Here is a 24,800-nt window from a genome sequence, read left to right on the forward strand (position 1 = left end):
AATTTCCTTCACCCTTCTTGCGACACATTATGGTGGATTTAGTGCTGGAGAGTGCATTGTTATTACTATTTTGTGTAACTGGTTTTGACTTTGGCTTGTCCTGACTATTCTGATATCCGTAATCCTGTCTGTTTCTCTGTTTCATGCTTTGTTCCTGTACTCCTGACTCTGCTTTTTCTGCTGTAAAGGCATTCCTACACTACCTATACCTATTCCTACACTACCTATACATTAGAGTATACAGTAACAGTGTAGCATGCAATGTTGCACAAACCATAACCAGCCTTATTTAGTCCATTAGTAATGGTTTAACTGTGTGTATAAAAAAAAATAAAAAAAGACCATAAGATCAGATATTATACATACAAATATCCAGCTCTCCCAAACACCAAACCTTATGCTTTTTCAGAGTTATTCACTGAGTGAAAATGTAAGGTAAATTCAATATTGAGTTCAAATGGTGGAACTGGAAATTCTTTCTAAGTGAGCTATACTTTCATTTCAGCTACTCTGGTCTTAAATTTAAAACTCATTAGAATTTGCTTTGAATTCACACTCTAGTGAATAACCCTGTACATATTACTTTCAGCTCAGGTACTCTGGCCTTAAATTTGAAATTCACTTGAAATTCTCATTTTAGTAAATAGCCCTGAGATTCTTTGTTGAAGTAGAAATGTAGATTTTAAAAAGGTGTTAACTTACCTCCTGTAAGCCAATGATGGGTCAGCCTCCTCTCTGAAGTCATTCCTTCTCTGGTGAATTAATCAATTCTGATGTCTTTTGTTCAATCCAATACTTCGCACAGCTAATCTCCGCATTGAATGCAATGTTTCTATACGAGAAGAATTGGAAGACTTTCAAATTTCCATTATTTAGACAAAAGGGGAGATGAATTGTTTTTGCTGTTTAGTGTCCCTTTCATAATCTTCTCCTTACCTTACTTACTGCACTCCCAGGCTGTCAGCAAATTCTTAGCTATCTTCCTGCCATTATAACCCATACACCCTGCCACCCCAACCTGACTTCCCAGTCACTTAGACACATACATATACCTTGTCACCCCACCTCACTTCCCAGTCAGTCACTTATTTGAACCTTCATTCATATACATTCAGCTCACCACTAGCCATAAACACATCCAGTCACCCTCACCTCACTTACCAGTCATTTATTATTATTGCCATTTATATAGCGCCAACAGATTTCATAGCGGTTTACAATATTATGAGGGGGGGGGGGGGATTAAACTATAAATAGGACAATTACAAGAAAACTTACAGGAACGATAGGTTGAAGCGGACCCTGCTCAAACGAGCTTATAGTCAATAGACACATACACCACTTTGTTACCCCCACCTCACTTCCCAGTCAGTCACTTACACAAACTTCCACTCATATACCCCCAGCTCACCACCAACCACTTACATCTATTCACGTTGTAATATAGCCCCACTTAACTTCCAGATTACTTGCACCCACCCTGCCTGTCACGTATCCCCAGGCCTACCTGTCATTTACAACCATTAACATGACAAATTCACACACCACGTATCTGCTTCCACAAAGTAATATTGTCATTCAGCCACCCTCCCAACCACATACCCCGAGCCGGTCATATTCTCCCACCTATACAGCGCACTAGCCCTACCTCACATGCTTAAAGGAACATTCCACTGTAAAGCCTCCCCTCTTTCCCGGGTCCAAACTTTAGGTCTGTGCCCGAAAAATGACAAATCAAAGGACTCTCATTGAGTGTATGTGTCACGTTCCTGTGCTTCTCAATGAGCTGTAGTAGAGCTCAATGACAGGTGGGATAGCTGGATAATGACGCTGCTGGAGGTGGAATTACAACTGCGTCAGCAATATAAAATATCTCACTATGTGTAGCATTTCATACTGATACACTGCGCATACAGACTCCAAGCACCATGACCACTTCAAAACACTAAAGCAGTCACAGTGTTAAAATTAACCCTTTATCAACTAGTAACTTACAGACAAAAATAATACTGACACACAGACGAGTGGCGAAGAGGGCCCTGCTCAAAGGAGCTTACAATCTAGTTACTTTAGTGCATAGCGCTACACATTTTATTTCCTTCCCAGGTCTTTATAGGGCTGTCACTGAACCCATAGGATTTGCACAAATCTGTCACAAACTCAGGTCACCCTGCCCCCCTGTACATAACTCTTTCCTGCTCCAGGCTCTTTCATGGTATAAAACCTGACAGTACAAGAAATAGGAGCCTGGTGTCATGCAGCTGTTCGAGTGTCACAGCAGGGGAGGGGGGGACTTGTTTTTTTTTTTTAAAAAAAAAAGCTTTATTGCAACAATGACATCACATACACCCAGTATGTAGTGTGATAAACAATATCCTCTGCCTTCCTCTCTAGCTGCCTACTGCCCTGTGAGCAGCATGCTTATACACATCTGCACTAACTGATAAACTGTCAGAGAATGGGCTACAAAGAGAGACGGCCCACAGACAGGCTGCTCTGAGCCGCTCCCCCATCCCCCACCGCTCTCACAGCTACAGTTTGAATTTTGTCTCAGACGCGGCCGGTGGGAGGGTTTTGCGTTCTTATTGGCTGCGGGCAGTCACGTGACATTCTGGCGCCATGTTGTGGCCCCGCCCCTTTACTCGCCGCTGAGCCTATCGAGGGGGGGCAGCGGGATCCAGGGCACACCGTGCTGCCATTTATTGTAAATAGTGCGCTATAATAGGGGGAATCCCTGCAGCCCGTCAGGCCGATACACAGCTTCCGGCCGCTAGGACCCGCGATCACAGCCTCCCTGAACGGACTGAGCCATGGCCACCTCCACTCCCAGCAATCCCAGGCAGTCCGCCCGGCGCAGCGCCGTGGGCACCCCGCTCAGTCCCACGCGGATCTCCCGCATTCAGGAGAAGGAGCAGCTGCAGGAGCTCAACGACCGCCTGGCCGTCTACATCGACAAAGTGCGCAGCCTGGAGAGCGAGAACAGCGTGCTGCAACTGCAGGTCACCGAGCGCGAGGAGGGGCGCAGCCGCGAGGTCACCGGCATCAAGGAGCTGTACGAGACCGAGCTGGCCGACGCCCGCAGGAGCCTGGACGACACGGCCCGGGAGAGAGCCAAGCTGCAGATCGAGCTGGGCAAGCTGAGGGCGGACCACGAACTGCTCCTTAACAAGTGAGCATCGGGGGGAGAGAGGGGGGGAAAGGCATACATTGTGTGTCGGGGGTCCTTCATACCGGGAGCCGCAACTCTACTACAGCGCTGGCTGGGCGTCATGAGAGTGGTGATTCGGGGGGGACAAAGCATTGTTGTCTGGAGTTCATTCATACAGAGAGCTGGTCGGGGGGGGGGGAGGGGGTCACACAATGAGGGCAGAGTGTCACTAACACAGGGACTGTATCACTACAGCGCTGGCTGGGCATCATGAGAGTGGTGGTTCCATGAGCTGGGGGAGGGGATCATTCATACAAAGGGGGGAGGGGGGGTCATTCATACAGAGAGCCTGTCTGGGAGTCAGACAATGAGAGCATTTTGTCACATCTACAGCGCTGGCTGGATGACATGAGTGGTGGTTCATATAGCTGGGTGTCAGTATGCTCCATATATATGGAAGCGGTGTAATGTGATCACTTTGTTACACAGACGGGGAAATATATTTAAAACGTCTCTTAAAAAGGATTTACCCATTCCTGGATGGGTGTCTTTGTCTTTCAGTAGCTGGATTGTGCCCCCCCCCCTTTATCTAGAGATCTAGGTTAATCTTGTGACTGTAGTAATTACCCCTCCCCCATCACTATTCAATGAACAGGAGGGGGTTCCCTGTTAACACATTGTCAGCAGTCTGCTGATCGATCTATGGCAGAGCCAGTGCACTGGCTATGGAGAAATGCTGTGTTTTTAAATAGTATTTTGCATGCAAGATATAACTTTGTGCACGTGTGCTCATTTTATTATGTTGTAATATGTTTGCTTTTTTTTTTTCATCCTACACCAGGACAGGGGATTTAGTTCACTCCTGTCAATGCAGTGATCTGAGCGTTGGATATGTTCACTTTCTCTACTTCTCATTCATTGCTATGGACCTCTTAGACTGACACACCCGCCCTATTTCCTGCCTGTAAAATAATGCAGATCACATTTGGCGCTAAACAATGCTGCCCAGTATAGTGTTCAGTAGTTTGTAGAATTCAATGTGACTCCTATTATGTTGACCTTGGTCATTAATGTGGAGTCTTATCCATAATACTCTGTGTATTCCTAAACCACCAACTCCTTTTTGTGGCACAATTCAGTTTCTTCCCCCCTGTCCCGCCCCATTCTTTTGGGTTAACAGCATAAATGCATCTAGAATGCTGAACATGATTTTTTTTTTTCTTCTTCAGCGATTACTATGGTTATTACTAGATTACTATGCAAGTGGCAGGGACACTCTAAATACCTTGGTCTTATTGTTACCAGATATCACTGCAATGTCAGTAAGTTGTAGCTGTTTGACTTGTACTCAGGTCATAGCTCTTGCAGCGGCAGCTGCTTCTGGTTTGGGGCCAGTGTGTTATGTGATACTTGCACAGCTAAAACAAGTTTTCTTCTCTGTGTATAACTGGGCTCCAATTAGCCATTATGTAACAAGGAAAGGTTTTGTGGCTATTTTGTTTTACACCTACATGATGGTCAACTTTATCCCTCCCCCTAGTAAACCATGCATTTTTTGGTATCATGCAGGTATTTTTAATAAAGACTAGGTTAGAAACTTTTAAATGCAGTCTTTATATTCAGTTCATGCTCCTCTAGACTCTAAAAATGGCTTATGTAAACACTGCGAACTTTCATACATATTACAGATGTGGTAAAGTGGCTAGCTGCATTTTTGATTAACTTCCCTATAGTTTGAGCCCATGGCTAAAAGTTTGCCTGGAAAAAACATTTGTGTGCCTCGTGAATTGCAAAGCATTGGGGACTGTGACAAACGCTGGTGTAGCAGATGCCCGTTCGCCTATTTCCTCCCAAACTTCTAGAGCCTGAGTGATTATAGCTCGCAGTTCGGCTGTTTGAAGGATTCTCCATACGAATGTCAGATTCCCAAGTGTATTCTCCCAGCAAAGTAGACAGGTACCCAAACATCAGTTGAGGGGTTCCGGAGTTTCATGGAGGTCTATTTAAAAAAGTCTTAAAACCAAATAAATCCGCGAAACGTACCCCCTGGCTCATAGTAGCGTTTGTTCCCCTAGCTTGTGGGAACAAAATTACCGAACAGCGCTCTCCTGGCTGGTTGGGGAAAGGAAGCAGGTGTTCGCAAAGTTTGACCGGTGTTCGGGAAGTTGCGTGTCCCATTTTAGTTTCAGACACTCAACGACCAAGTCCCGCAGAACTGTGCTGCCCTGAGCCAGGAAGCCCCTCAAGTGGCCACTTGGAGGTGTCCCTAGGGGTAATGTAAATATTGCCTTTTCTCTGCATTCAAAAAAAATCAAAGTGCTGTGTGTATCTATATCGGCACTCCAGGATTTGGTAAAAAAAAAAGTTTTTCTTATTGAGATATAGAGATATATCTATATCTCTATTTGTTGTTTTTGTTTTTTTTTCCTCTTAACTTGTGTAAGCATTTCAGTGACAGGGTTTGTTTAGTTAGCCATGCTCCTCTCAAATATTTTAAACACTCATACAAACACACCACTCTCACAATTAGGCATTCATACACAGAATAACAAAAGTTCTTCCCTGACCAGCATGGAGATATTCTTTAGGTCTGAATCCCTTTTTGGATTTTTTGAGTGTTTGTTTATTTATTTTGAGTATCTTATTTGGGAATAAAATAAATAGATGCAAGGACAAGTACCGGTAATCCATTGAATTCTGTTGAGTTAGTGGCCATACTAAAGCAAAATGTGTAAATTAGGTGTCTGTTCATATGAATCAAAATCCACACACTATCATATCGATCTGTTTGGGAATATATTCAGTGAATACCAGGTAAATCCCTGACTACTTTGTTCCGGTGTGGATTAAAAGGAATGTGATTCAGATGAACCAGATCAAACAAACTTTTGCTTAAGTTTAGTGTATATGCCATCTTTTCCAAATTGCAGACAAGAGATTGCCTGAGTGGTCAGGGCCAAAATCTTAGGGTGAAAATCATAAGTTTGTTTTAACTTGGGGAAAACAAACAGAGGGAAATTCAAGGGATAATTGTGGTAATGCATACAATTCAAACTAGAAAGCTCCTTTCACACCATAGACAATCCTACTGTGTATAAGGGATCGACAGATTATCGGTCTGACCGATATTCAGAATTTTCAGCGATACCGATATTGTCTATAATGCTGACAGAACAATGGGGGCGGAGCTTTGTGTGTGGCTGGGCTAAATCTGGACTGGTAAGGGTAGGGTAAGCTAGGAGTCCATGCTCCCATATATCTACCTCAGTGCCCTTACAACCCCAATTCCCCAGCTCACCTATCCACCCCAGATATTTACACACACTGCATCCACTAATCAAATATGCTCACTGTATCCACTACATACATATATTCTTGAAAACATGAACAATTCTGACTGTCATGTATATTTTGTGCATTTAAATTATTTTAAAAATTAGGAAAAACAAACCTGTTCAGTTAACAGTAGATTTGTGTAGAAGGAGTTTATTTTTTCAAAACAGTAAATATACAAACTATCTGTAAGTTATCGACTATCAACATGAAAGTTCACAGATTATCGGTATCTGCTCTGAAAAAAATCAATATTGGTCAATCCTTAATGTGTGTGTCCCTCAACAGAATATCTCTTTACTACTACAAAGGTGTGTGACATTGCAGCGCTGCAGCTCTGGCATTCATTCTACAATTATTGTGGAAATGGGGATGTTAACTGCATGGTCTTTCTTTGCATTTGGATGCTGTAATAGCTGGTCACATGAAAGGAAAACTTCGGCAGACATAGCATATTTCCTGAATAATGTTGGCAACAGTGAGACTTGGAGCGCAGAGAGGGATATGTAACAGTAGGCAAATAAACCTTTTTTTTTTTTTTCTAAAAATGAACTGCATTAAGCAGACCATGTTGGTAACTGACTTTATTAAAAGTATCGGATAACTTGCGAAATGTCAATATGTACTCTAAGGTGTGGACCAGGCATACCCATACACTACATTGTGACTTTTATTGCTTTGGACCCCTTTTGATATAGATGAGACATAATAAAAGAATATGATGTCCCTAGTTGTGTGGAAGCTAAAATGTATTTATCTAGTGGCAAACAATGATTATGGTAGTACGTATGATTTTAATTTTGTTTAAGTTGTCTATTAAATCCACCTGCTAACTGGCTTTGCGTGCTGTGGTCTGTATCCTGCTTAGACTCATACCGGATGAACAGATGGGTTGTTTTTTGTAGTGTGCTAATACTGCTGGGTTTGTTCTGCATTAAGCCCTCCCTGTTCTGCATGTGACCTGCAGCCATATGTGATGAATGAGTGACTGTCTGCACTGTGTACTATCATTGACCGATGAGGTGCTGTGGGGGGGGGGGGGGGGGGGAGCTCTGGTTATTGAGCTGGAATGATTTTTACACATGTTGAATTTGATCTGTGAAGGCCATTGCTGTGCTTGTCATTTGGTGAAACCAAATTCTAATGAGACGTACCGTTTGAGATGACAGAGCAGGTGTTTGAAGTGTAATTTAGGCTTTTTTTTTTTTTTTGGTGATGCTGATCATATTACTATGCAAATGTTTAGCTTTTATTTTAGTGTGTGTGTATATGTATATAGCCGGTCTTCTTCTAGTGCTTCTTCTCTTCTTTTATGTGAAGATGAATAAAAATAATAGTAGTAAAAGGGCTCATTAATTCAAATCAAACTCGATGTCTCCCACCAGGAACAAATAAAACCATCAGGATATGGAGACAAAGTAGATAAGAAGGTCCACGGTAAAAAGTTTGAATAATAAAATAAAGCTTGCCACCCTACGCATTTCGTCTAAATGACTTCGTCAGGGGCTTGTGGCAACAATATGGTATTGCCCTTTTACTACTATTATTTTTTTACTATTTTTTTATTATCTTCACATAAAAGAGAAGAAGCACTAGAAGACCGGCTATACCCTGCCTTTTTACTTCTGTTTGTGAGTTTTTTTAGTTCCCTTTTTATGTATTTCAATTTTTCTGTCTGCACTATTGGTCTCCCTTTGTACTTTTAGGTCGTGCTTTTTATTGTTTTATGTTTGATATTGAAGACATTGAGGAGTCTTCGCACTTCCTATTTTGGGGTATTTATATAATTTTATATATCTTTCCCCTTCTGATAGCCACAAGGGTGTTTTTTTTTTTTTTTTTGCGCATTTTGTGCAAATCACTATTTTCCGTGTGTGTGTGTGTATATATATATATGTGTGTGTGTGTGTGTGTGTATATATGTGTGTATATATATATATATATATATATATATATATATATATATATATATATATATATATATATATATATATATATATATATATATATATATATATAAAAATGTTGTTTATGTATACTTGGTAAGAGAAATCTAAAACGAATCTGTGGGTTTCTTTATTTTTAAAGTTTTCATATCCTGCTTCTGTACCCACAGAATTCTTTAGAAAGCACCCATGCTGCCCCCAGCCAGCTCTTGGGCTTCACTTCTCCTGGTTGGGGAATTACTGAATATTTATTTGCATATGTCTGTCCACAAGTTTAGTGTGTCCCATATCACTGAGGCATCTTATTCCGTTAAAGAAGCAGAGTGGATAATTTATTTTTTGGTTTTATTCATGGTTTACTTGCTTAATATCTTATTTCCTTTAATCCCTTAACCCCTTCAGGACGGGTGACGGACAAGGTCCGTCATCCTGGGGATACCCTTAACGACAGGTGACTGACCTCGTCTGTCACGCGGTAAAATTAACCCCAGATCGCGGGGTTAATGGTGCTCCGGTCTGCCTCTGTATTAGAGGCAGACCGGGAGCACCGGATCGGGCTGTCCCAGCACATGTGCCTGCTCTGACAGCATGTCAGAGCGAGCACATGTGCTCAGTATACTTGCCTTCCGCCTCCCTGCACTTCCGGGTTCACTGAAGTGCAGGGAGACGGATCAGTGCTGTCCTGCCCCCTGTGTAAAATAAAAATTTAATAAATAAAGTTTATTTAAAATCCCACCCCCTTTACCATTTTAATAAAAAATTAACCCCTTCCCTGCCAATTGATCACTGACTACAGGGATTACATTTTACTGTCATCTGATTTTATTTTTTAACCCCTGTGGGTTAATTATTATTTTTTTTTAATCTTCAGGGGTTAAATTTATTTTATTAATTAACTTAAATATTTTAAAATTATATATTTAGCTAACTGGGGTGGGTGGAAGTTAGTGGGGAATTTGGGGATTTTGAGTTAGGCTAACTAGGGGTTAATGTTAAAAAAAAGTTTTAAAATAAGCTTTCAAAAGTTAAAAATTACTTTTTAAAAAAAAAAGTTTTAATAACGTTTAAGTAAAAAATTAAAAAAAATAAACCCTTTACCCAGTCCAAATAAAAATTAACCCCTTCCCTGCCAGTCGATCACTGCCTACAGTGATCAAAATACAGATCACAGTATTATACTGTGATCTCATTTGTTTTAACCCCTGACGATTAACTTTTATTTATTAACTCTCAGGGGTTCAATTTATTTAATTCATTTAAATATTTTATAATTATATATTTTGCTAGCTGGGGTGGGTGGGAGTTATGGGGAATTTACGGTTAGTGCTGCTTACTGCTAGGTAGGAGTTAACGGTAAAAAAAGCTTAGAAAAATGTTAAATCTGTAAAAAAAAAAAAAAAAAAAAAAAAAAGTTTAGAAAGTTTTTAAAAAATAAGCAAAACAAAAGTTTAAAAACTAGTTTTAAAAACTCATTACCACTACACCTGGAACAAACTAGAGAAAAAAATTATCCCACGCTAAGGTTCAAAATATGCCTTTTGAATTACCCCAGGGTGTATTATTTAATAAATAGTATGTGTTTGGGGGGGGAAGTTTCAATAACCAACCATCCAAAATGGAACATGGATACAGCGTAAAACTTCAAAGTTAGAAGAAAACTGGCTGCGTCTCAAATGTGTCCCTTCAACATTCACATATACCTGGCAAAGGTACATACGGGGGTATTGCTGTACTCAGCCAACACAGCTGAGCAACATACAAAGTATTTTACAGTCGTAGCACACATAAGGTTTGCAAAATATACTGTGCAAACTCACTTTGTGTGTCAAAAAGGCAGAAAAAAACGCTTATTACCACTACACTTGGTACAAGCTAGTGGAAAAATGATCCCACGCTAAGGTTCAAAATATGCCTTTTGAAATACCCTGGGATGTGTTCTTTAAGAAATGGTATGCCTTTATGGTGTAGTTGTGATATGTAGCCTGCTCAAGTGCTCCAAAGTGGAACACGGACACATCAAAACCCTCCATGAAAATTCACACTTAAAAACTGAAACTTGTCACGTGTCTTTTACAGCACTGTAACTTCACAAAATATTGCCAAAGACATACAATGGGGCTGTCATTTTACTCAGACTTAGCTGAGCATAATTTGGGAAGTTTGAACTTAGTGGCACATGTGAAATATACAAAAGGCCTAGCAAAAATGTAATCCGTATGTAAAAAAAAAAAATGCCCAAAATAATTTTTTACCACATACTTTGGCAGATATTGGTGAAAAAATGGGGGCATGTTAAGGCACAATATGCACCATATGAGATACCCTGGAGTTTCTACTTTTACAAATGGTAGGCCTTTGTGTTTTTTTTTTTAACAGTGTTATAATACCCCAAATGGCAGCAAGCGCCGACTTACCTTGCCAGCAGCTTCTCCCCCCCCCCCCCCCCCCCCCAGGACAGCTGGGCTTGTAATAAGCCTGGTGGTCCTAGGAGGTATTATCGGCAATATCGGAATCTATATTGGCCGATACCGATATTGCCGAAAATACAGAATATCGGCCGATTATATTGGTAAAACCGATAATCGGTCAATCCCTACTCTTAAGGACCCTGGCTCTTGTTCTAAAAGGGACACTATTGGCACACAGACCATGTCAGGTCATTGAAGTGGTCTGGGTGCAATATCCCTGGTCCCTTAACCATGACCAGTAAATTATTGCAGTTTTTAAGAAACTGCAATAATTACCTGCTAGGGTAAACTCCACATGTCTATCAGACAGCCACTAGAGGGTCTTTCAGGCAGTTGGGTAACTTTTAGTTACCTAACTGACACTAGACCCAAAACCCCATAGGGAAGCATTGAATAATGCTTTCCTATGGAGAAATCCAAATGAGTGCAGCCATTGCCGCGCATGCATATTGGGTCCTCCCTGCTGACTGGTGGCGAAGGAGGACCAGAGCCAGCACTGATCTACATCTGTGCTTGACCCAGGTAAGTGACAAGGTTTTTGACAGAGGGGGAAGCTATAGTTACAGGGATAGGAGTTTGTTTTCCTGCCACTATAGTTTACCATTTATTTTTGTGTTGACGTTTATGTAAGCTTGTTTGAGCAGAGAACCCCTATACCTATTTGTTAAATTCCCCCTTTAATGTAAAGCGGTGCGGAATAAGTTGGCGCTATATAAATACCAATAAAAGTGCGCACTTTTTTTTTTTTTGAGGCTAATTAGTCTGGTAGATTGTTTTGGGAGATGGTTTGGACTCCATTGGAACTTGTAGATCCAAAGGCATCAGAATATGTTTTACATTTAAAAAGTACACTTCTGCTAAAAAAACATATATATATATATATATATAATATCTCTATCTCTATCTATCTATCTATCTATCTATTATAGACAGGGTTATTTGCTAAAGTGAGAATCCAAATTGAATTTAAAATCGCCAAACTGGAAGAATTCCCTAAGTCAGCTATGCGTCCACTATGGCTACTCTGGCTATACATTTTAAATTCATTTTGAAACAGACGAGCACTGAAGACATTGATTTATGTTATTTATATAGCGCCATCAAATTCCGCAGCGCTTTACAATGGGTGGACAAACAGACATGTAGTTGTAACCAGACAAGTTGGACACACAGGAACAGAGGGGTTGAGGGCCCTGCTCAATGAGCTTACGTGCTAGAGGGAGTGGGGTAAAATGACACAAAAGGTAACCATAGTATTAGACTAGTGACAGTTGCAGAAGAGGAATCAGTCAGGAGCTATTAACAGTTTAATTGATACGCTTTTATGAAGAAGTGGGTTTTTAATGATTTTTTTGAAGGAGTGGAGACTGGGTGAGCATCTAACGGAGGAGGTAAGAGTTCCACAGGAACAGTGCAGCCCTCAAGAAATCTTGAAGGCGAGCATCAGAGGTGGGCGTATGGACAGAAGATAGACGTAAGATTGATAAAATAATTAAACTGTTGGAAGTGCATGGGTGCCACCTAGTGTCTCTTTTGATTCACAATGAACAGGATTTTGATATGCAAAATGTATTCCAGGTATCTGGTTAAATTCTAGTTTATATTATGGCCTGCATCTAATTAGAAGTGATTTATCATATACAAATACTGCAGATGTATTGTACTTACAGCCGTGGGTGGGTATTTGTTTTTGTTTTGAAAGCATGATGTAAGGTAGAAGTACAGAATGTACTTAATAAAACACAGTACAACCCAAATTTGTTTTAACCTTGTACAGCCAATTACATTCTGTGCCACTGTTGGCAGCAATTTGGTTATTAGTATTGTCATCATCTTGGCCTCATGTCAATCATAATTACAAGCTCAATCCTTTGTACCTGGCAGTCAGCATAACGAAAGCATGCAAATAAAGGAAGAGGATAAGAGCATGGTTTTATTTCTCGATTAATGATGCTTGTCCCAACTTTCTTTTCTGAACTCTGTTTGCTGAATGGGGAGCTAGTGCTAGGATCCCAGTCTGAGGCTTCCTGATTGAAGCCTCAGATCAACCAAGGATGATGCTAGGTCTAATGGTTTAACACAGCGGTTCCCAAACAGGGTTGCCGCAAAATGTTTCCCAGGTGTTATGATTACAGCGTACTGTGCCTCGCTCTCCCCTACAGGACCAAAGGGTAGATCAGAGATCTTCACCAGCCTGCTAGCACTGAAATGCTGCAGGGGAGAGAGAGCACCTGGAAGCTCTAACCTGCAGGTTCACCTATCGCAAACTTGGAGCATTGCTGTGGTTATCGTAGAAAAGCTCAGAATCTTGTGAGCGTGAACTCTTACCACTAGACCCACCAGGGCTTCCCCACCGGACCACCAGGGTTTAGTACTATCCCTACTCCCAGGTAAAGGTAATAAAAAAAAAAGTGCTCTTAATCTGTCCTCCTACCCCCATAGACTCTCAAAAGCTCCCCCCCCCCATACACACACTACATCCTTCACACACAAACTACTGCCCCAATCCCAGCAGATCGCAGGTAAGTTGTCAAACTGTTCGTTTACTGTTTGACTACTTACCCTGGGAGGGCACCTGCACTCCTGGCCCTGTAACCACTACAGAGTGCTGTAGTGGTTGTGCCTGGATTGCTTCTTTAAATAGTCTACCAGTGCCCCTTCCGAGATTAGGTTCTGGTTCCGCCCCTGAACTGGAAACATTCCTGCTTAACAGGGGCCCAGTATATGCTGCAGCACTGTACATGTATACAACCCAGAAATTTGTTTTGACTTGGGCGCCTTGGAAAAATATTGAACCTAAAAGTTTTGGGCACCACTGGTTTAACGCCTTTAGGCAAGACTGCATCTGACACTGCCTCACATCACAACAACTTACCGTATTTTTCGCTCCATAAGATGCACCTAGTTTTTAGAGGAAGAAACCCAGAAAAAAAATATTCTGAACAAACTGTCCCATAGTGTTTCTTACTATGGGACAGTTTGTTCAGAATATTTGTCTTCGCCTCTCTCCCATGGTCTTCGCCTCTCTCCCATGGTCTTCGCCTCTCTCCCATGGTCTTCGCCTCTCTCCCATGGTCTTCGCCTCTCTCCCATGGTCTTCGCCTCTCTCCCATGGTCTTCGCCTCTCTCCCATGGTCTTCGCCTCTCTCCCATGGTCTTCGCCTCTCTCCCATGGTCTTCGCCTCTCTCCCATGGTCTTCGCCTCTCTCCCATGGTCTTCGCCTCTCTCCCATGGTCTTCGCCTCTCTCCCATGGTCTTCGCCTCTCTCCCATGGTCTTCGCCTCTCTCCCATGGTCTTCGCCTCTCTCCCATGGTCTTCGCCTCTCTCCCATGGTCTTCGCCTCTCTCCCATGGTCTTCGCCTCTCTCCCATGGTCTTCGCCAAGCTTTGACCCAGAGTGGGCTTACATTGCTGGTAGGCGGATCAGATCAAAGATTTCCGTCACCGGCCACCCCACTTTGATGCATTATAGAGGGAGGAGACTTGTCACGAGTGTGGGCTATAGGCCCAGCCGGGATAGTGAGGATAGTGTGGAAGTGACGGGGTTAATGACGCCAGACCCCTGGTTACCTGTTGCTAGTCCCAGCAACCACTCAATTAACCCCTGCAATCCCTTCTACACTAACACCCTAGTACACACTTTACTGCCACCACCAAGACTTTTAAACCCGGGCGTCTTAGGTTACCTCACACACAGGAGAATTATAGAATCACAGTTCCACTTTTACTGATCAAACACATATAATTAACCCTTTTTCGTAACATGTTTACCTGAGCTTTCCTCTGGAGAGTGAAGCTCATAGAGCACAGAGACACAAGCTGATTAAGTAAACATTTAATCTGACAAAAAAGATTCACAGTGCTGAGTACAAAATACAGAAATAAATGGCATACAGATAACACATTGCAAAACAGTGCATAAAATAAAATAGGAGAAAACACAAGAAATTTCTTACATATATTTACCCCATATAGAATTCTTGTGGGAGTCTTAGGTGGTATAGGTCTCCTAGAAAGTGCTGACAAAAGAAGAAAAATCAGAGGGGGTTGGTCTGGCAGTTTATTGCTTATTGCCCACTCTATGCAATTCCTTGTGTCCAGCTCTGGTGGTGGCTATCTAGATGTTTTATGGTCTAGGCCTGGTGCAAGATCAAAGACCACAATAAATGTCATCGCAAGGTTTACAAAAAACAACTCTTAACATATCTCGACACACATCAAACACCAACTCATGCTTTTGGCATGACAAGACTTTTTTATTTTTTTTTATTTTATTTATTTATTTTTTTAAATTGGTCTTCACCTCCTTCAGGTTACCACGCCAGCATTCTCCTGCTTTTCACAGCACTGGCTGGAAGGAGAAGCCTACTGGGGCTGCAGACAAGTTGAAGTTCCTACCGAACCACTTGGGAAATATATTTTTAGAAAGTATATCCTATAACCCAAGGATATACTTGTGAGTGGTGATTGTATGTTTGCTGAGCATAAAGGCTCCTGATTTCTTATCACCCAGAGCCCTGTAAAGTATTCAGTCCTCCCCTGTCTACAATAATTTAACAGACTTTTTGCCTTCAAGCATTCTACTATATTTGAAACCCTTTTAATCAAATACTTATTCTCCTTAACAGCTACTCTAAGAAGGAATCTGATTTCACTTCCCTACAAAGCCGGTTTCGTGATATTGAAGCTCTCCTCAACTCCAAAGATGCAGCCCTGGCCACTGCACAAGGCGAGAACAAATCCCTGGCGATGGAACTGGAAGATCTTAAAGCAGAGCTGTCTAAGGTAGGAAGTTGCCTCAGTTTAATGATGGGTTTGGTGCTTTTTACGTCTGTCATAGCTCCACACATTGTTTTCCTATTTCTTTCTCTAGACCTTGTAATCATTCTATTTTCAAATGATCTTGGTTTTATATGACATCACAAGATGACTCGGCTATCAGTGGTTTTGTTATTAACATTGTTGCTGCAAATTATATTACGTGTCCTTTGCTATAGAAGTTGCCTGTATATTTAAATGTTAATTTTGCAATTTAAAGCAGAGTCTCCATTTTGTACTTTTATATTTTTTCTCTTTCCCTCTAGTTTGAAGCTGCTCTAGCAATGGCGAGGAAACATGTTGGAGAGGAAACATTGTTGAAAGTCGATCTTGAAAATCGCTGTCAGTCTCTATCTGAAGAGCTTGAGTTCCGTAAAAATATGTTTGAAGAGGTAATTACTCCTAAAAAGTTTCAACGTTGATGCTCTAATATATCTATTAGAAAGTTACATATGCCAGGCTCTGATCCTGCAGTGACCTCTCTTACAACCAAAAAATTGCTGAACAATTTCAGCCTTTACTGATTTTTCTAATGGCTCTCTGCTTCAAGTAAATCTGTCTTATATTTAAAATACAAACCATCCCAAGTCTGTTAATATATCATTTATAATAGGGATTGTATATTTCTATGCTCTTGGAGCTTTAGAAGCATTGCTTACCCTCTGTTAGCAATTTGGCACTAAAATGTCTTATACTGTCTCTGCGACCATTTCGCACTCTCGAAGGGGGAGTAGTACAGTGACAGGGAGCAAAAGAACCACCCAGAGGAGATTACCCGCTACTTACTACTCTGCTTAAAACTGTATACTGAGGGGTGACAAATCTCAGGTCGCCATGTTGAGCCCTGTATTCATCTCTACATTTGCTTGCATGTACGCACAAGGTTCAAATGTGACACTAGCCATTGACGAGTGAAATTTAATCGATGGGAAGTAGAAATTTACACATGGATCCTATAATTTTGCAGTGAGTTACTTTTAGGCTTGCCTTGTAGCAAAATGTGTAATCTTTAAGCCTGTGCTAGCATTTGTTTTAGATGAAATTTGAATTCTTTAGATGAAGCCCAATTTCTATGGACCCAGAAAGATAATCTTTAAGAGCTGTGTGTTTCACATAAACACTCTGCAATGAAGTGGCTGACTGGACATGCAGAAATACAGCATCTTACTATAGTCTCATTGAAAGTGGAGAAAAATAGTTACAAAAGAGTGTATGTCAGCTTCCATTTACTTTGGTAAATTTTTGCATTTTCGGTGATATTGGCTACAAATAACAGTTCACAAGCAAAATCATGCACAGATACCGTCTGAGACAAGTTGTGTATTTTGTGTTTTTCTTTTCATTCCCCAGGCCTATTCTTCTTCTAAATTCCTAGATTATTTAGTAGTAATGTAGAAATTGGCTCAGCTCCCATAATTCCCTGTTCCTCTTAGTCGTCTTATGATTTTTTTTTTTTCTATATTTGATTGTATGTATGGTTCTTTTACAGGAAATTAAGGAAACTCGAAGGAAGCATGAGACTCGGTTGGTGGAGGTGGATTCTGGTCGGGTAATGGAATATGAACATAAGCTTGCCCAGGCACTTGTTGAAATGAGAACTCAACATGAGGAGCAAGTTAAAATTTACAAAGAAGAGCTTGAGAACACCTATCAAGCTAAGGTAGGGAAATGTATAATGGTTAAAATTGTTTGCAGTATCCTTAATATCTGTGTATATGCATCTACAAACAGTGGGGTAGTGTTAGTAGCCTGAAAGATCTATAACTACATTAAGCTGAAGTGGTTATGGAACGGCGACTGCCTTTGCTAGTTCTATGAAAGTTTCTGCATTTTTATTTTAGTTTTTTTTTTTCTCGTCCCCCTCTTTCCTTTTCCCCTGCGTTGTATTTCGCAAGTGTATGTGAAACTGTCATACGAGTAACAATACTTTGAATTGGTTTTAAACCAAGCTGTTTGTGTGCATATATAAATTGACATGATTACCTGACAAAAGCGTTTTTTTATTTTTCCCACTTCCACTTGTTAATTTAAAAAAAAAAAGTGTTAATTTTCTGTATAGTGACTGCATTTCCTTAGGAAATCTACCAATTCCTGTATGTGGTTTTGAAATTAGTGGACTTGTGAAATGTCCGTATTTGGTACACTTCCTGATTTGGTGTGTTTGAGAAAGTATATTTGCTTTTCAGCTGGAGAACGCCAGGCTGTCTTCTGAAATGAACAGCTCTGCAGCAAACAGCTCTCGGGAGGAGGTTATGGAAAGCCGCCTGCGGATTGATAGCCTCACGTCTCAGCTTTCTGAGCTTCAAAAGGAGGTAATTATGTGAGCAATGAGGCAACGCTACATACTGCTTTTAAAAGTGGAAAAGGCTGTGTTGGTACATTATGAACATTCCAATAGTCCAGCTTTGCAGAACTTCTAAAGGTGAAAATGCCTGCTTCCAGCTTACCAGCCTGCTTCCACGCCCTTGTAAATAAAATACATTTTACATTTTTTTTTATTTTATTTTTTTTACACTAGTCAAGAGCATGGCAAGAACAATTGCAAGAACTAGAAGAAATGCTGGCGAAGGAGAAGGACAACAGCAGACGACTACTGGCTGAAAGGGAGAGGGAGATGGCAGAAATTAGAGATCAAATGCAGCAGCAGCTTTGTGATTACGAACAACTTCTAGATGTGAAACTAGCCCTGGACATGGAAATCACTGCATACAGAAAACTGCTGGAAGGCGAAGAGGAAAGGTAAGCAATTTAATTGATGTGTAGTAACACCTTGTTCTATTGGAGACTGCCCTACATGTTGGTGAAGGAACATTAACCATGATTGACTTGGGTGCCCTCCAAACCTTTTCTTTCAGCCTTCAAGTCCTTTCCTGTAGAAATTACCCTATAAGAATATATTCTGTAAAATACATTCTTGTCTGCTAACATGTTTGTATATTTCTTAGCCAGTGCTGCACTTGGTAAAACACATGTATATATGTAAGACCATTGTTTCACTTCCCTAATTTGTACACTGTGTGAGCTCTAAAGTTTGTGTGAAGTATCATTGCATATTTACCATGATTTGAAGGCTTCCTAGCAACAATAAAAGCCAGCGAACTGCAGTTCTTAATTCCATATTTTGGTACCACATTTTTAAAATGTCTTTGAGGCCTACTTTAAACCACAAAAGTGACCTTTTCATATGGCCGGTCTTCTAGCACTGAAAGTCCTCTGGTGGCACTACAGGGGTGCTGTCCGTAAAGTCCAACATTCTCCTACTAGGTTTGATGCCTACACTTCTGTTGTATTTGCAAATTGTCTTTAGCCCTGGACCCAGGGAGTTCTGCATATTAAGTTATTGGAGTACCTCATATTATACACGTTTTACTGAATATATTTTATCTAATATCAAACTTCATGTATGCAATAATACCACACAATGTTTTTCCAGATTGAAATTATCTCCAAGCCCATCTTCACGTGTGACCGTGTCTCGAGCTTCCTCAAGCCGCAGTGTTCGCACCACTAAAGGTAAAAGGAAGAGGGTTGATGTTGAGGAATCTGAGGCAAGCAGCAGTGTGAGCATTGCTCATTCTGCATCTGCAACTGGTAACGTGTCTATTGATGAGCTGGATGTTGATGGAAAATTTATCCGACTTAAGAACAATTCAGAGCAGGTAAGGCTGCTGGGTCAGCTATGCTTCCAGTTTGACTATATTGACCTTAAATTTGAAATTCACTTTGAATTCCTGTCAATCCTCACTAGTGAATAACCCTGGAAGTGCCAAAATTTGGTTTGGTGGAGTCTGTATTACATATCCCAATGTTAGACCACGAGTATAAAAACAAGCGATTTATCTTTAGCCGATGTACACCTTTTTAAGGCCACATATAGTAAGTTAAAACGAACTAGTTTATTGGGCCAATGTTTGAAAGTTTGTAAACTCTTCCTGCTTTTCTTTATTTTATTTTTTAACACAATTCTACACAGGATCAACCTTTGGGTGGCTGGGAATTGACCAGAACTATTGGAGAGACGTCTGTGAATTACAAGTTTACCTCAAGATATGTGCTCAAAGCAGGCCAGACTGTAACGGTAGGCAGATATGCTGGCTTCACTCACCAAAATTACCATAGTTAAAAAAAACATTTTTGTTAAATTATTAATTAATTATTAATTATTATTTGTTAATGTCTTTATAAAATTATAGCTGATTCTCTTGCTTTTTTTGTTTTAATTTCCCCTATCTCAATTTGTAAAACATGCAATCTTTATTCAAACTAGATCTGGGCTGTAAATGCCGGAGTTCCTGCAAGTCCACCAACTGATCTCATCTGGAAGAACCAAAGCTCCTGGGGAACTGGTGAAGATGTCCAGGTCATCCTGAAGAATTCTCAGGGAGAGGTGTGTTTTTGTGTTAAACTGACCACAAAAAAGAAACTCATTAACCCGTTAAGGACCAAACTTCTGGAATAAAAGGGAATCATGACACGTCAGACATGTCATGTGTCCTTAAGGGGTTAAATATGTGAAGGTTGAAAAGTCTCAAGTTCTATTGCTATAGCTTTGTGTTAACCTATGCTAGTGGTTTTAGGGGTTTCTCAATGGATTGTACATTATAATGTGATATCTGGTAGCTGCCCTTAATCTCTCCTTTAACAATTGCAACTGTCGTCTGAAGGAGGAAATAAAAAAAATAAATACAATTATAGCTATATCTATACTCAGATTCTGCTAGCTGCATACTACTTAAAGACACTATAGTCTCCTGATCAACTTTAGCTTAATGAAGCAGTTTTAGTGTATAGAACATGCCCCTGCAGCCTCACTGCTCAATCCTCTGCCATTTAGGAGTTAAATCCCTTTGTTTATGAACCCTGGTCACACCTCCCTGCATGTGACTTGCACAGCCTTCCATAAACACTTCCTGTAAAGAGAGCCCTATTTAGGCTTTCTTTATTGCAAGTTCTGTTTAATTAAGAGTTTCTTATCCCCTGCTATGTTAATAGCTTGCTAGACTCTGCAGAAGATTCCGGTGTTTAATTAAAGTTTAATTCACAGAGCAGGAGATACAAACTTTAAAATTAAGTTACATCTTCTTGAAAATGAAACCATTTTGTTTTCATGTAGGCTGTCAGTCACAATCAGGGGAGGTGTGGCTAGGGCGGCATAAACAGAAACAAAGTGATTTAACTCCTAAATGACAGTGAATTGAGCAGTGAAATTGCAAGGGAATTTTTGCCATTCAGATTACAATTGCTACCACTTTGAGTTTAGTGAATTGAAATATTAAGACACCAAATCATTTAAACAAAGACAGTTTCTTTTGAACCCACACCTGTCCTACCAAGGGATTATACTGCGAATTCTGGATGGGTTTCAAATTTTGCTTCAACTACTCTAGAATATAGCTCAAAGAATTTACCCAAAGCTGTTCTATTTATCACAATCAAAGTTTGGTAGACTACATTTCAAAGGCAGAGTTGGCTACAAGTTGTATTAGTTAGGATTAATCTACTTGTGTATTTGCAGGAAGTAGCTCAAAGGAAAACTGTGTATACAACCACTATACCAGAAGAGGAAGAAGTGGAGGTGGAAGAAGAGGAGATTTTTGAAGAGACACAAGAACCCCGCCGTAAGAAGGTATGTAGATTGATCTTGATCAATCCCAATGTAGATTTGGATTGTAACATCCATTTTTTTTAATTTTATTTTTGGGTTTGCATGCAGTTATTTTGCAATTTTTGGCATATACCTAAGAAAGCTTGGAGCATTTATGGAAATGTTGCTGCTGGTTTTTAAATGCATAAGAACCTTTTTTTTTTTTAAATGACATTTATCCTTTTACAAGGACACTCCAGTACCATGAAAACAGTTTCCCGTCTCCCTCCCACCCCCTATCCCAGGTTGCTGAAGGGGTTTAAACCCCTTCAGTGACTTACCGGAGTCCAGCGCCGATGTCCCTCGGCGGTGGTCCAGGGTCTGCCCACACTCCTCCCCCGCCGACATCATCTGGCGGGTGAGACCTAATGCGCGTGCGCACGCATTAGACCTCCCCATAGGAAAGCATTGAAAAATGCTTTCAATGCGTTCCTATGGGGATTTTAGCGTGAGGACGTCCAGCGGCGCTATAGCACAGAATCTGTGCTATGAACCAGGAAGTGTCCTATAGTGGCTGTTTAGTAGACAGCCACTAGAGGAAGAGTTAACCCTGCAAGGTAAATATTGCAGTTTATGAAAACTGCAGTATTTACAGTTGCAGGGTTAAGGGTAGTGGAAGTTGGCACCCAGACCACTCCAATAGGCAGAAGTCGTCTGGGTGCCTGGAGTGTCCCTTTTAAGTAGCAAGTGCGTCTAGTGGATGTCTTCCTAACGGCCATTAGAGGCATGTACTCAGACAAATGTAAGCATTGGCATTTTTATTAATCTTTATTCAGGCCGGAATTAGATTATAGATTAAAGATTAAAATGGGGTTTTGGTGCTTAATGAACCCTTTTTAAAATTTGTGAATTCACAAACTGCATCAGAAAAACCTTGTTTGAAAGTTAAAATGTCAAATGTTTTGCATCTGATGGTATATACCCTCTTTCACAAACAATGGACAGTAGGTAGGGATACTAAAATCATTTTTTTTTTTTTATGATTTTGTCTGGTTATCAGATCATCTGTAATGTAGTTAGTTGTGGAAAACAAAGGCAAATAACTGGTCTTTACAGAGTTTTTTTGTTCCTCCTTCTGGTTAATACAGATTGGGGCATCCAAAAAGCATTTTAGTGTCCCAGTAGCGGCTGATGTTGGGGCCATGCATACTGTCAGATACACTAAGATACTGTGTATATATAATTTGTATTTATTTTAACCCCTTAAGTACCAAACTTCTGGAATAAAAGGGAATCATGACATGTCACACAGGTTTAAAAAAAAAAAGCTCATTAGATATATAAAATATTTTTTTTGTTTTTTTTTCAGCAAGGGGAACGAGGCTGTGCTATCATGTAACCTGGATTCTGGAATATTCCCTCTAAACAGATCTGAGCCTTCTGGAAGCGTCAACTATTTTTGTATTCTCATACAATTTTATTTTAACTTTTAAAGATGCCAATTTTGATGGCCTTATTTTCTTTTTATAATGGAAAAAGAACATCGGACATTTTGTAATGTAATTGATCTGTGACTTGCAAAATGTGAAAACTGGTTTGTGCGCTGATTGTATTCGGGGGTTTTAATGCAGTAGTGAAATCATGTGACTGCACAGCCAATCTGAATTTCTTTTTTGCCACCTGTTGGTCATATATGACTAGTGTGGCTCCTCATTTGGAGAATGTCTGCATTCAACTTTTCTACTGACTTAATTTTAAAAATGAAGCAATTTCAGTTCTTGTTATATGGATATGTTTTGTACTGTTTTAAAAATAATTCAGCTGTTTTTATTCAACTTTTTTAGACTAGTGTGGTGGGTGGGGTTGTTAGCTATGTTAAAAGGTTTACGTGAACAAAAATAAAACAATGCTGGTTTTTAATGTATTTTTTTTTTATGTGTGCACTGAAATTGCAGAGCTGCATATAACAAGACCCACTTGTGTTTCGTAGCCAAAGTTTATTTTGGTGTTTTTATAAAGTCAATTCTGCTTGACTATAATAGGTATGTTTAAAAGTTGTTTTTTATTTTTTCTTTCAAAACTTGGGTCCTAAGCATCACTACGAAGCATGTGGACTCGCTGTTGGGTGCTCACATAATATCCATAACTCGCTGAAAAATTTAATGATTTAATTATGCATGGCATTATCCAGTGGGCCACTCGCCAGCACAAAACACCATTTACGCCTAGTGTCTGCCTGTCCTTGTTTGTTGGGTTGCTAGTAAGCCGCAGCTCACGTTGCTTTTATGTTAGGGGTGTGGTTGCAGGGACTGCAGCCTATGGCTCTTGTTCGGCTGTGACACACAAGCTGGTTAATCTATAGTAAGGTATTTTGTGCATTCTGGAACCTTGTGAATTTATTGTATCTGCTTAATCAATGGCGATGCATTTCTGAGTCCTAACAAGGGGTTTAAACCACACCGAAATAAACAAAAAAAATGTTGTGCAAGGCCATTTTGTAAAATGGATTAGCATTATATTTGGAATGTCTGAAATAATGCACACTTTTATCAGGTTTTACAGCTACCATGTCAAATAGATGTGTATAAAAATGCAATATGTACATAAATAGCTCTCTACAGTTAACGGACACCTTTCCCCCTCCAAAAAATAACTTTTTTAAAAATATGTATTTTATAGAGACTCTTCCCTACCGCTGCTATATAACTGGATCCTTCAGCCATATTTTTTTATGCATGCTGTTTGGGCCAGACAGTGTGTTGCTGTTGGTTTTTTTTTTTTAAGCTGTCTCCTTGATCTTCCTTGCTTCACTCCCTGCATAGAAGCTGGAAAGATCAGAGCGTCTGTTTTCAAACGCTGCCTGAGCCAAGGTGTATGTATGTGGCTGAAGGATTCTGTCAGCCTAAAATAGCTTACAGGGACCCTATAGTTACCAGAACAAATACAGCTTAATGTAGTTGTTCTGGTGCGTATAAGCATTATATGCAGGCATTTTCATGCAAACACTGTCTTTTCAGAGAAAAGGCAGTGTTTATATTGCCCCTAGCCAAACCTCCAAGTGACCACTCCTCAGAAGGCCATTGGAGATGCTTCCTGGCTCAGTGCTGCACAGTAGGCAGCAGTTCCGTTCAGCATCTCCACACTGTGTGGGAACGCTGAATTTTCCTCAGAGATGCATTGATTCAATAGGAATAGGATAGGAGGAGGTGCTGATTGGCCAAATCCGTGTTTGACCCTGCCCCTTGCTCATTTTAGCCAAACCAATGCTTTCCCTATGGCAAATAAACAGCAATTCAGAGGTCACAAAGAGGACAGGGCCAGCACAGACTGCATGTTTGTGTGCCTGACCCTATAGTGCTCATTTTAATAAGAGAAATCTTATTAAACTTGGATTACTCACACATCTGCCCATCTGTTATGACCAGTCTGGACGTAAATGTTTTCTTCAGGCATTCTGATGTACTTCTACATACACCCTTATTCCACAGAAAAATAAAATTGG

The 24,800-nt window shown here is 40.4% G+C and overlaps 1 protein-coding gene across 1 annotated transcript; it reads left to right on the forward strand.

The window, feature by feature from the left end:
- The first annotated feature begins 2,612 nt into the window (after window positions 1-2,612).
- Window positions 2,613-23,222, forward strand: LMNB1 (lamin B1). The gene is made up of 11 exons (XM_063454145.1): window positions 2,613-3,169; window positions 15,525-15,681; window positions 15,981-16,106; window positions 17,204-17,374; window positions 17,901-18,026; window positions 18,233-18,453; window positions 19,148-19,373; window positions 19,688-19,792; window positions 19,982-20,101; window positions 21,230-21,340; window positions 22,668-23,222. The coding sequence occupies exons 1-11, from the start codon at window positions 2,811-2,813 to the stop codon at window positions 22,695-22,697; spliced, it is 1,752 nt and encodes a 583-aa protein (XP_063310215.1). The 5' UTR covers window positions 2,613-2,810; the 3' UTR covers window positions 22,698-23,222.
- The last annotated feature ends 1,578 nt before the right edge of the window (window positions 23,223-24,800 follow it).

Source organism: Pelobates fuscus, chromosome 5, assembly GCF_036172605.1.
Source record: "Pelobates fuscus isolate aPelFus1 chromosome 5, aPelFus1.pri, whole genome shotgun sequence".
Taxonomy (NCBI): domain Eukaryota; kingdom Metazoa; phylum Chordata; class Amphibia; order Anura; family Pelobatidae; genus Pelobates; species Pelobates fuscus.